Source organism: Chrysemys picta, chromosome 19 (assembly GCF_011386835.1).
Source record: "Chrysemys picta bellii isolate R12L10 chromosome 19, ASM1138683v2, whole genome shotgun sequence".
Classification (NCBI taxonomy): domain Eukaryota; kingdom Metazoa; phylum Chordata; order Testudines; family Emydidae; genus Chrysemys; species Chrysemys picta.
Genome location: NC_088809.1, coordinates 12,963,444 through 12,976,505, shown reverse-complemented (window position 1 = coordinate 12,976,505; position 13,062 = coordinate 12,963,444). Strand labels below are relative to the sequence as shown.

The 13,062-nt window shown below is 43.2% G+C and overlaps 1 protein-coding gene across 9 annotated transcripts in view; it reads right to left on the bottom strand.

Moving 5' to 3' along the window:
- LOC101940317 (S-adenosyl-L-methionine-dependent tRNA 4-demethylwyosine synthase TYW1) overlaps positions 1 to 13,062 on the bottom strand; it is a 126,868-nt gene that overhangs the window by 107,404 nt on the left and 6,402 nt on the right. For 6 of the 9 annotated variants that reach the window (XM_008178895.4, XM_065572746.1, XM_008178894.4 and 3 more), the window contains 2 exons: positions 12,381 to 12,662; positions 10,933 to 11,055 (listed from right to left, as the gene is read on the bottom strand). In XM_008178895.4, coding sequence (XP_008177117.2) covers positions 10,933 to 11,055; positions 12,381 to 12,662 — 405 coding nt within the window. The remainder of the gene's footprint in view (positions 1 to 10,932; positions 11,056 to 12,380; positions 12,663 to 13,062) is intronic. The other 3 variants (XM_042857789.2, XM_065572747.1, XM_065572748.1) reach the window with 1 other exon arrangement.

Below are 13,062 nucleotides of genomic sequence, written 5' to 3'. Positions count from 1 at the left end.
CATAGAATCATAGAACCATAGGGTTAGAAGGGATCACAAGGGTCACCTGGGCTAACCCGTGCCAAGATGCAGGATTTGTTGAGTCTAAACCATCCAAGACAGATGGCTATCCAGCCTCTTTTTGAAAATGGCCAGTGAAGTAGCTTCCATGTCTTCCCTAGGCAGTTTGCTCCATTGTCCTCCTGGTCTGACAGTTAGGAAGTTTTTCCTGAGAGTTAATCTAAATCTGCTTTACTGTAGTTTGAACCCATTGCCTCTTGTTCTCCCTCTGAGGGCAGGACAGAATGTACTGATGCAGCAGCATTCCCTTTTACATGGAGTAGAGATCACAATGTGTATCTGTGTTGCCTTATTAAATGTAGTCATTCACATAAGTGTGCAGTACAAATAAATTATCATATACAGAACCAATCTTTGAATACAAGAAAAGTCATCTTGCATGATTAAGTGTCCTAGCAGATCTATTGTTCTATATACTACACTCACTGTAATATCTCAGCCAAGTATTGAAGCATAAAGAGTCTATTTAATTAAAAAAATATAATCGAAATCTGTATATTTAAACTCAAAAAATAAATTCTTATTTTTTCCTACCTTTAAGAGACTGTCTACCACTTTTTTCCAAGGCTGATTTCAAAGTGTGTAAACAGGACACCAATCATTTGTTCCAATCTTAGCTGAGTACCCAATTTGTTTTGTGTTTGGTAAGTATTCAATCCAAGACATTTCTTGAGGGGAAAAGCAACTCGCTGCCCTAGGAGTTGTATTTATTCATTTGCTTAATAATAAACCTTTCATGTTTGTTATTTAGGATTTGAAAGAAAAGAACAAAAGTAAACAACTTAGCACAGAGAGCAAACTTCCAAGGGTGATTTAGCAAGAAGCACTGAAGTAAATCTAAGGCAAGTTTATTGTCTTTCTGTAACAAATCAAGCAAGTAGAGGCTACAGCCAGCTTTTCTTTGCCCTTGAAATAATGTGGCTGCCAATAAAACAAGCCAAACACCCATCCTTCTGTTCTATATTCACAGGCAGCAAAAGTCCATGGACAATGAAAACTTGGGGATTCAGATTTTTGCTACTTACGGCCCAAATCCTGAAGCCTGTAGGAGTTTGCTACTATAGTTTATTGGGACTTAAATAAGAACAATTACACCTCATGCTTGCGGACACAAACTGACCTCAATCTTGGGTCAGGAAGAAATGTATTTCTCTTTATTCCTATAAGTACAGCACAACACAATCAGCTAGGCACTTTATGGAACAAGGCAGAGAAATCCACCTTCCTCTGAACGACCAAGTATTAGCCATTACAAAAGGCAGAACAGGGGATCAGTTGACCAATTTAGTAGAGAAGGTTCTGTATTCCTGGTTAGGATAGGAATAGAAAGCAGTGCAACATTCATTATCTGCAAATTCACAGTTTCAAATGCTTCTTTATATGCATTTCTTACAAATATGCCTGGAAAGCACACACAAAACGTAAAATTCTTTCAGCAGCGTGTGTTTATTTGGGGTCCTGCCGATATCTGCAGACATGGAGGAGAACACCTCCACAGATGGTTATAGTTGAAACTGTCAAAACTCCTCAGCTGCGTTTTTGGCTTCGTTACGTAGAATTCAAGATATTCAAAACACATTCTGTGGATAAAATTAGCCATTTCAATTTAAACTACGCACACAGTTAATTTAAGTCTTTTTAACCTCCCATTAAATATGGCTCTCGTTCTCAGTAGGTCACAGCTGAAGAAAATCTGTTGATGTAACTCACTATACAATCCTCTACTCCAGCATGGCAGCTGTCACCCATAATGTCCAAAAGATAAAACTCTGTTTCACAGATGGTCCAGACCATTACTTATTCTCCCAGGAGAAACATGCTAAGGACCTTCAGAAGTTGGTCTGGCTTATGGAAGACTGGTTTTCTAGTCAAATGGATCCAACCTTTTTAATGAAGGATAGTCTACAAATATTTGAAGCACGCAAACACCAAGGAGACAGAGTTGCTTAATGTTATCTAAGGGGACAGAACTAGCAATAATGAACAAAAATAAAAGGGAAGTGGGTATTCACCCACGAAAGCTCATGCTCCAATACGTCTGTTAGTCTATAAGGTGCCACAGGACTCTTTGCTGCTTTTAAAAATAAAAGGGAAAATTTAAGCAGGATTATCAGCCTCCCAAGGGAAGTGCTGAAAACCCCACTGTCTCAAACATGTAAAACTGGAAGGGATACAGTCTTAGAAAAATACACCATAAGTAAGGCCCTTTGATTTCAGTTTTTACTGATTTTTTTTACCCGAATTTTGTACCACACGAGTACACAAAAATACTGATTATGTTAAGAAAATCCAGTCTATTATGTTTATGTTAAGTTAATCTAATATCTAAGTGTCAATGCAAGGCAACTGAGTGGAAGATACACTCAATTATCTTGATGTAATGTAGGCAAAACTAAACAATGATTAATGTAAAGTTAATTAAATAAACCACGGCATTAAACTACTCTTATTTCCAATACTCTTACTTTTCTCTATTTGTTGCTTTCTTTTGGTCCTCCCATCCCCCAATATTAACCCTGATATTTACCCAGAAAGACTTACGTTAATTTTTTGCACTGATTTTTCACTCATTTTTTAATTATTGTAATAAACACTGATAAATTCCCATGAATTTTTAAACAAAACAAAAATAAAGGGCCTTGACCACAGGAAATAACACTGTCCTGGCAAGAATATGGACTAGATGAGCTAATAGGTCTGTTCCAATTCAGACTAAGACCTCAGCTGAATCACTGAACACCAGCTGGTCAGCAGCGCAGCGGGGCTAAGGCAGGCTCTGCGTGGGTCCCGGAAGCAGCAGCATCTCCCACTTCCGTTCCTACCTGTAGGGGCAGACAGGGGGCTCCACGCGCTGCCCTTGCCCCAAGCGCCGGCTCTGCAGCTCCCATTGGCCAGGAACCATGGCCAATGGGAGCTGCGGGGGCGGTGTCTGCGGACAGTGCAGTGTACAGAGCTGCCTGGCCGCGCCTCCGTGTAGGAGCCAAAGGGCAGATATGCCACTGCTTCTGGGAGCTGCTTGAGGTGGGAGCTGCCCAGAGCCTGAACTCCTGACCCCCTCCCGTGTCCCAACCCTCTGACCCAGCCCTAATCCCCCTCCTGCCCTCCAAACCACTCGATCCCAGGCCCACCCCAGAACCCGCACCCCTAGTCGGACTCACCCCCAGCCCAACCGCCCACCCCAGAGCCCACTCCCACACTTCGAACCCCTCAACCCCAGCCCAGAGCACCCTCCTGCACCCCAAATCAAGTCAAGCCCAATTTCTCCTTGCCTAGAGGCCGAGCTATTTTCAACCCCACTTGAGATGGGTCAGTATCCTTGATCAACCACAGGTCATTCCCTAGCCTACACACGTCGCAAGTGTAAACAACAGGCCAACACTGCGCTCATCAGTAGAGCAAGATTAGCACCCCTAGAGTTACAATTATATAAGGTTATTGGCAGAAACAGGTTAACACTGTTTCCCTGGCTAAGACCTAGCTGTACTATGAACCAAGACAAACTCCAAGGCATGTTTTGTAAACTGGTATGGAGTAACCTCTGGGTACAGGTACAGTTTAATACATCACCTTACAGCATGCTTAGGCCCGGTTTACATCTGTAAAATTGAGTTAATACTACTTCCTTTCTCCTACCGTTTGTCCATCTTGTGTATTTAAACTCAGGATAGACACACATACACATAGCAAGAAAGTATAACACCTCGCACAACAGAGTCTCATCTCAGTCGCAGCACAAGGTGCTATTGCCACAAATGACAGAGAGGGATTTCTGTCCATCAACATTCTGAAGTGCTCAAAACAAAAATCAATTTGCTGATGGAAGCAAAGCTGTGCATCACCTTAAAATGAAGAAAGGACCTGATGGGTAACATATTTCAGAATAACCCCACCTTTAGAGAAAAGGAGCACGCTTTGGCAAGACAGAAGACAAACTTTCAGAGTTAACTGCCATTTAGGGACTATGCCAAACACTTTGACAGTGTGAGAGGGACTGCGGGATCCCAGCGGCACTTACCGTGGCTCCCAGGAAGTGGCCGCCAAGTCCCTGCAGCCCCTAGGCAGAGGCATGGCCAGGTAGCTCCGTGCACTGCCCTTGCACCTGCAGGTGCTGCCCCACAGCTCCCATTGGTTGCAGTTCCCAGCCAATAGGAGCTGCGGAGCCAGTACTCGGGCGGGGCAGCACACAGAGCCTCCCTGGCCCACCATGTGCCATGGGGCCACAGGGACCTGGCTGCCGCTTCTGGGAGCCATGTGGAGCTAGGGTAGTCAGGGAGCCTGCCTTAGCCCTGGGCCCCTGCTGCGATGCTGCCTGGACTTTTAATGGCCTGGTCAGCACTGCCGACCGGAGCCACCAGGGTCCCTTTTAGACCGGGCGTTCCAGTCAAAAGCCAGACATCTGGCAACCCTACTCCAGTTGTGCACATGCTCTTGGTTGTTAGTTGTGAAGCTTTACAGTTCAGAGCGCTAAGCTCACTGAGTTAAGCTTGGATACCAACTGCTGACACCATGTTTCTTGCATAGATTTTGAACCAGCACCTGTTGTCCTTACTCAAGGAAAGCTCCCACCAACTTCACTCAGAGTTTTGTTTAAGGGAAGACAGTAAGATTTGGCCTTTCACAATGATAAAACTTTAAAGGATCTCAAATAAATGTATGAACATGGAGGTTTATAAACCCCACGGGAGTTGAGTAAATATCCACCCCGTTTTACAAGATGGCAAAATGAGCCAAGAGAGGTCAAGTGACACTTCCAAGGACACACAGTGAATCAGTGGCAGAACAGGAATAGTATTCTAAAGTCTTGACTCCTAGTCCCCCACTTCAATTCAATCCTGAACACATGGCTCATTTCCAACCATCCCTTTTCTTTTCTTACCCCCCTCTTGTATTTTAAACTTTGCAACTGTGTCCACACACAACATTAAAGTTGTTTGTTTTGGAAAACAAAACAAGAACATTAATATTAAGATGGTACAAAGAAAAATATGCATGTGTGATTACCTCTCAACAGATCCAAAAAAGTTAGGTGATTATTATTATTATTATTCATAAATGTAGTTTATAAATATGAAGGTTAATAAAGCAATTCCTTTTGGTAGGACAGATCTGTATTTCTAGTTTATCACAATCATCCAGCTGTGAGAGACACACTGCATTAAGAAACAGTATCCCTGTGATTAATGACCACAGCTTTAAAGGCTAAAAATACATCTATTAAATTTCACATTTATCTGATAACTCCCCAGAAATGTGTTTACTTTAGAGGACAGAGAAGGTGCACCACATTTTTATCAATCAAAAACAGAAGTAGCTGTTAAATCTATCACAAGCCAACACCTTCCTCTGCTAAACAAAAGCTGGTTGGGGGAATAAAACCAAACCAAATTCTCTGTTTGAAAAGCAACAAAATGGAAATTATAGCTAACGGCAAGAAAACATAGGAATTGCTAGGTCAGGCTGCATCACATCTAATCTAGCATCCTGTCTCTGAGTTACCAGTACCAGATGCTTCAGAGAAAGGTGCAAGAAATCCCATGGTGGACCACTTATGGAGTAACCTCCCAAATGGACTAATTATTCCTAACCACCCATCAGGTAATGGTTGCCTTATGTCCTGAAGCATGAAGACTTTTAATATGCCTTGGAATTTATTTCATCCTGTTTCATAAAACTGTGGATTTTTCTCAGTGGCTCTCATGCAGGGTCCGGCACCCTGGGGGGCCACAAGCAGGTTTCAGGGAGTCCACCAAGAAGGACCAGTGTTAGACTCACCGGGGCCCAGGGCAGAAAGTTTAAGCTCGTGCATGGGGCTGAAGCCAGGGACTGTAAGTCCCACCACCTGGGGCTAAAGCAGAAGCCTGAGCAACTTAGCTTTGCGGAGCCCCCTGTGGCGTGGGGCCCCGGGGAACTGCCCTACTTGCTACCCCGTAATGCTGGCCCTGGCTTTTATATGCAGAAAGCCAGTTGTTGTGACACAGGTGGGCCGTGGAGTTTTTATAGCACACTGGAGAGGCTTCAAAAAGAAAAAGGTCGAGAACCCCTATATGAAGATCTAATCCCTTCCTTGAATTCTATTAAGGACTTGGCTTCCATTTTAGCATTTGGCAGAGAGTTCCACAAGTTAGCTCTTTGTCATGTAAAAAAAGTATTTCCTTTTATCGGTTTTTAAGTCCACTTTTCCTTGCATTATGAGAAAAGATCTGCTGCCTATATCAAATGCCCTATTTTGTATAATCCTAAGAAACTTGCAGTGTGTGAAAGGCAATACATAAAACAAAAATCTAGTCTAGATTTCCCAGCAAGTCATATAATGGGAGATGGAATTTCATTCAGCAAAATTAAATGAAGATTAACTGCAGAGATCTGAACAAACATTCATTACTAAGATGCTGCTGTCATGACCTCGCTCATGCTGCCATTGCATAAAAATCAAGACAACAAGGATTTATGACTAGACATCCCAGGCATTCAAATCTCTGCCACCAATCCTTACACAGCCATACAAGAGATCAAAATTAGGTCCTAAAAATATTCAAAAATTATCTTTTACTGCCTCCTACGCACAAAGGAAATGTGCAAGTGTACATCCCAAAGCCACAGGAATATTGGAAGGACGAGATTGACATCATATAGTAAAGCCTGAAATATTTATAGATCAGCACTGTAAAAAAAAATTTTAAAAAAATCAGAAGCTAAGATACAACAACATATTCTACAAATAGATTTTAGGCCCCTTTCTGGTCTCTCATATCCCATTCAGTAGAGTCAGTGTGAGATCAGAATCAGGCCCTGTGAATTTAAGTACTGAACATGTGCAACTCAGTATTCTGTAACTTGGTTTTTAAAATAATCTTAATTTGAAAGACAAAAGCTCTCATTGCACTAATGCACAGCAGCTAAAGCAAGGACAACTCTATAAAGAAGGATGCCTTGGACTTAACCAACAATGGTACCTTCCATCTTGGAAATCAGACCACTCGATAATGAAGAATTAGTTTCACATTTCAGATTCTTCTGCATGTTAATATCACATCTTTGGTGCTTATTTTTATTACAATAAATGACTGCACCTATGGAATCATTCCACAATTCAAGCATTTGCACAAATCCGTTAGTAAGTCAGTCTGCATATTCCCCGGGAGATTCATCACGGAGGCAAAGCCATTCATTCTCATAGCTAATGATACAGACATCCACCTATTTAGCCTCTCGCATGCAGCATTTATATGGTCATTCCCTGCCATTGTTCTGTGTATGGAGCTCCACTGAAGTCAATTGGAGTTTTACATTAAAATTGATAGAAGGATATGGCTGTAGTTAAGAAATCTATCCTTGACAAGCAATTTTTAAGAGGAGAATGAAATGCAACTTTCAGACATTAACACACAGAGCCAACGCATAGCTAGAGGAAATACAAGAGTCTTACCCCTGCCCTCACTGAGGCCAGGTCTACAACTATAAACTTACATCAGTATAACTACATCACGACAGGGTATGAAAAATCCATACCCTTGAGTGATGCAAGTTATACCAACCTAGACAGTGCTATGTCGAAGGGAGAGCTTATCCTGTCAACATAGCTACCGTCTCCCCCAGAGGTGGATTAAATATGCTGACAGGAGAAGCCCCCCATACCATCTTCACTGAAGCGCTGCAGCATTTTAAGTGTAGACCTGCCCTGAGGATGCTTTGGAAGTATTTACTCTTACAAATAGCCTCCCTGAACTCAAGTGGATCTACTAGTGTAAGAGTTGCAGGATAAGTATCAGAGGGGTAGCCATGTTAGTTTGGATCTGTAAAAAGCAACAAAGAGTCCTGTGGCACCTTAAAGACTAACAGATGTATTGGAGCAGAAGCTTTTGTGGGTGAATACATGCGTCTGACGAAGTGGACATTCCCCCACGAAAGCTTATGCTCCAATACATCTGTTAGTCTTTAAGGTGCCACAGGACTCTTTGTTGCTAGTTGCAGGATAGAGTCCCTAGATTGTATGCAGGGGGAAGGGGAGTTGCACTTCTGGGATAATAAAAGACTCCAGCTCCACAGACAAAATAAGGGAAGGATGAGAGGTGGAGACAGAAAACTCCCTCTTAGATCCTAGAAAGGCCAAGTGTTAAGCAACAGTGAGTTTTTGTTGCCTATTTGTAACACTCAATTATACTGGAAATTCTGACTTTGGTCACTACCAGGGCAGTGATCACAAAACGTTAGGAAGTGGTTGTAGTTTACTGGTGTGGTCATTTGCTTGTTCATAAACTAGACAATGGACTATGCATATTTTTATTTTACATTACACAGTCCCTGTGCTGTTGCTAGATTTTATTAGTCAGTGAAACCTTGAGATCTAATCTCCTATAAAAATGGTTGCAAAAATAATTATTTTTTCCCTTTAGTGGTTTCGAGTCATGTCACAAATGAAGGCTACCAAAAAGAATCTTTTATTGGACCAACTTCTGTCGGTGAGAGACACAATCTTTCGAGCTTTAAGTCTGGAGAAGAGCTCAAGGTGGCTCGAAAGCTTGTCTCTCTCACCGACAGAAGTTGGTCCAATAAACGATATTACCTCACCCACCTTGTCTCTCATACATCCGAGGACCTCCACAGCTACAACTACACTGCATACACAAATAATGTTTTTCTTTTCTCCAGTGACCTCTAGTGGTGAATACGTATGACAGTGAAGCCAAAAGGAGGACTGTACCCTATTGCAAATAGGATCAGAGCGCGTTAAGGGTGAGGAAGATCTAGTAGTTCATCAACCTGTAAGTGGAAAATAGTTTCCCCCAATGGAGACACAGATACTAAGCTGACACTATACTAAGGAAAGATAGACATTCAGATACAGGTCCCCCATCTTCCCCCATGACAGTTAATGAGGCAGTCTGAGTTCAGGGGAGAAACCCGCTAATCTCAGAACTTCCCCTTGAGAAAAGAGATTAAGCATCCTCAGACTGCTCCATCCCCTCTCAAGGGGTTCTGCATTCTTTGCACTCCCATGTTTCCCACTTAAATCAATTAGAGTTTTGGGCGTTAAGACAATATAAGATTAGGCCTGCCAGATTTCTCTGCAACTGTCTCTTAAAACAAACTGGTAAGCGCCGTTACTGTTATGGACCACGAAGAAATGTGCACATCAATTATTTTCATTGCACACCCAGCTGAAACTTCGGAGTTATTGCCTCAGCTGCCTCACTAGATAAATCCAAACAGATCTGCAATATAACAGGAATAATGAGCATGTGGCAGAGGCAGGAGGTTTTGTTGTTTGTTTTTTACACTTTTGGCTATTGCGATCATTTTATAAAACCAATGTAAAATTGTAGGCCTTGTTCTGTAGCAGAAAACTCATCTTTGCGCTTGGCAAAAATAACTGTTATGCAATAACTTCTGAGGGCACCTCGCATTCATTGTTCAGGAACACCACTTTTTCCTCTACAACTCAAAGCAGAGTCAATATTTGTGCATGCACCTGTATTTCCAGAGAGAAACTTCGGGCCCTGTCCTAGTCCCATTGCATTTCAAACTTTTATTTTTCTTCTTTTTTATTAGACATTTATGCTGCAGTCACCCCTAGAGGCATCAACCAAGTCAGAGCTGCATTATTCTGCAAATAGGTCAAATATGTAACAAATGACAGTCCCAGCATAAAGAACTAATTCCTGTTCTCTGTTAAATTCCTGAAAGACTCTCCAACTTTCTCCTTTAGTCAGGAGACTAAAGACAATTCAATTGAAAGACAATTCAACCAAAACTTCATGCTAGCAAGCACTCTTGTGACAACATGAGCACAGCTCACTGTCCCAGAGTGCCCCCTTGTTACAAGACCAGGTGTTGCAGCACTTGTGCCTCAGTTTCCCCTTAACACTCTTCGGCTTATTCTTGCCAGAGAGGTGACATGGCCCTCCAGCCAAGCCACTTTAAACATTCAATCCCTTCCAGGGTAACAGAGTCCCTTAATCTAAGTCCAATGCAACACCAAAACAAAAAACAGTCTTTGCAGGCCAGCTTCCAGCAGCAATAGCCTGTCTCATTATCTCACCTCCAGATCCAAACACACCAACCATCCAGGTCAGGTCTACCCTCTTACCAAGGGACCCTGGCAGGCCACAGCCAGTTCCTAGCTCACACTCGACTTTTTCCCTCATTTAGGAGCAGCCCGTCCACTCCCTCCCCAGCCAGCACTCAACTGCTGGACTTTCCTCCTCAGTCAGCTCACCTGTTCTCCTCCCTAGCCAGGGATTCTGGCCTGCCTTCCGCATGGAGCTCCTCTTAAATCCAACACCCAGTGCAGCTGCAGCAGGATGGGGCTAGCTGAACAGGGCTGACTGGCCCCAGACCTTCTGGCCCTTACAGGGGAAAGCCTCCCTGTTACCCAAAAGCATTCAGCTCTCTAACATGACTGAAGATACTGTCATGCCACAGTCTCTATGAAGGCATGTCATCATCATCTGCTTGTCCACCTAAAATGGAGTTTTATCCATTGTACCCTGGCATCACGGTGGCACTAAACAAACCGTATTGTTCACCCCCAATTGGAGGAAAATTTTAAAAACGAAACATCTATGCTGCTGAGGTACTCTGGAAAATTTGGATTGAAAAGTGCACAGGCAGCAGTGCCTTTTATTACACTCACATAACTTTCAAATAAGACTACTGCAAAATCTTTTGAAGTGGGAAAAGAGCACCTCCAACCTACCTCCAAATATTTCAAGTCACATTTTTGTTGTGTCCTTAGATGATAGCCAGTGGAGTTTACTGCTTTGTTTATAATTTACCTCTATAGCTACAAGCCAGGGGCAGTAATATTTTAATCAACTCGCTACCTTGGTGATAAGGAAACTCCAAGTACTAAGCTTGCTCTAATAGTAGTACCTTGGCCTTCTTCATGTGACCCATAATTTTGCCCAGATCTTCGACATCAATGACAGAGTTATGGCTTCCATCTTCCTCAGCGCCCAACTCCTCCTCACTGGTGGTTTCAAATAAATCCTCCACCTATGCAATAAAGATTGCAGAATGAATTTTAGAAGCTTGCGTGCTATGTTAAATATAAACCCCTGCCTATTCTAGCCTGTTGATTCAATTACACAACATGCAGCAAAGACTTCTGGAAAGTTAACAATGGGACATTTGACCTATACAAGGCACACAACTCCCAGCTGTACCAATAAAAAGCCTGATGAATTGTTTTTTAAAATGAATTTAAGAGTACACAAAGCATTTGACCTTCAGTCTCCTGGGAAATCTGGCTTCCAGATTTATTCCTGTCTCTCTCTCTCTCTCTCTCTTTCCTGATCCGTCCATTTGCCACCATATCATTGGCAGTGAAAATCAGAGGTTAGGACAAAGGCATGCAACTCCCATGGGATTTAGGCACCTCACTCCCTTAGGCTCCTTTGAAAATCCACACCAGAGTGATCAATATCATAGTGAACAAGACAGGAAGGGAACTGCCGTTCAAACTGTAAACTCCTCAGGGCAGGGGGCTTGTCTTACTCCCCTGTAGAGAGTCAGGCATAGCAGCTGTCCTGTATCAATATTAACAAAGCCTATTCCTCTTGTGGTAGCCTGAGGAACAGGCAGCCTTGAACTTTCAAACCCACCCAGGGAGAAGAGCAGCTGTCTTCTGGGAGGGTCTATAGTGCAGTAGCAATGATGCCCTGTGCACGAGATGGATGATAAAGTGTCGCAGCATCAGCTGCTTTCACTTTCTACAAAGCAAGAGAGATGATCCCCTAATCAAAACCTGTTATTAACACAAACACTGTGGGAGAGAGACAAGCAGTTAGACGTAAGTATTCAGAGGAAGAGACAGAACTGCCTCAGACAAAGCTGCCAACCTGCAGCTGCAAAGAGAGACCCTGGACCAAAGCAGCCAACCTGTTCAGCAATAGATTACTAAATACTAGTGGTGCTGTTAACTGCTCCTATGGCACAGTAAATAAGAAGGTTCATCCTGGCGGTGGAGATAACTTAAGACCCTTCTGAGAAATCACCATGGCTCCTCTTTATATTGGCTCTGGCACATCCTGGCTCCCATTTAAAGGGAAATTTCCCTGTACCATTCCCCCTAGCTCCCCTCCACACACACAACCCTCAGTTCTACTTCTTCTCTGGCCTTGTACTTGCACTCTCCCCAAGGCACAGAAGCAAGGGACAAGTGTGAGGGAAAAGGTCACATAGCGGATCCAAGCCCTTAGAGCTGGGGAAGCGAAGGAAGGAGTCCAAAACCTCTCCAAGAGAGCCCACAGAGTCCCTTATACCAGGCCTGCGAAGAGAGCTTTGTCACAGAAGTAATGCCCTGTGATTTTTGGACCTACCTCAGTGTTCTCCTGCTCTGAGACCCTTTGCTCATGATCCGATCCCTCCTTGCTCTTCTTCCCTTTGGATTTGCACTTGCCTTTCTTACAGTTTCCACTACAGGGCTTCTTCTCCCCTTTGCCAAGTGCCTGGAGCCTAGCGAGGAACCTGGCCTTCCAAGCACTGAAGTCAGCCTCGATGCTGCCGTGCTTGCTTTTGGCTACATTACAGTCCCCCTCCGCACGAGTCATGACACGACTAGCACTAAGCATCCACAGCCATTTGTCAATGTTTTTTCCAACCTAAGACGAGAAATGAACAAAAGCCCATTAACAAGGCCCAGGAACTTACAGACAGTCATTCAGAAAACAAATTGGACAGGAATTTAGAAAAAGGTGGCTGGCCGTATGGCCATAGCAGGCTGACTAAGTGATTGGGAACCAGGGATCTCTGAGTTCTAATACCAGCTCTGTTGCCGACGCAGAGCATGAACTTAAACCTTAGCTTTTCTATACCTCATAGTTCCTTCACTGGTAAAATAGTATTAATATCACCACTGAGTCTGACCAATTCAGGGCGCCAAACTTTAGAAAGATGTGGAAAAACTGGCGAGACTCCAGAGGGGAGCAACAAAAAATGATAAAAAGTTTAGAAAACCTGAGCTGTGAGGAAAGGTTAAAAAAAAAAAAAACCTGGGCATGT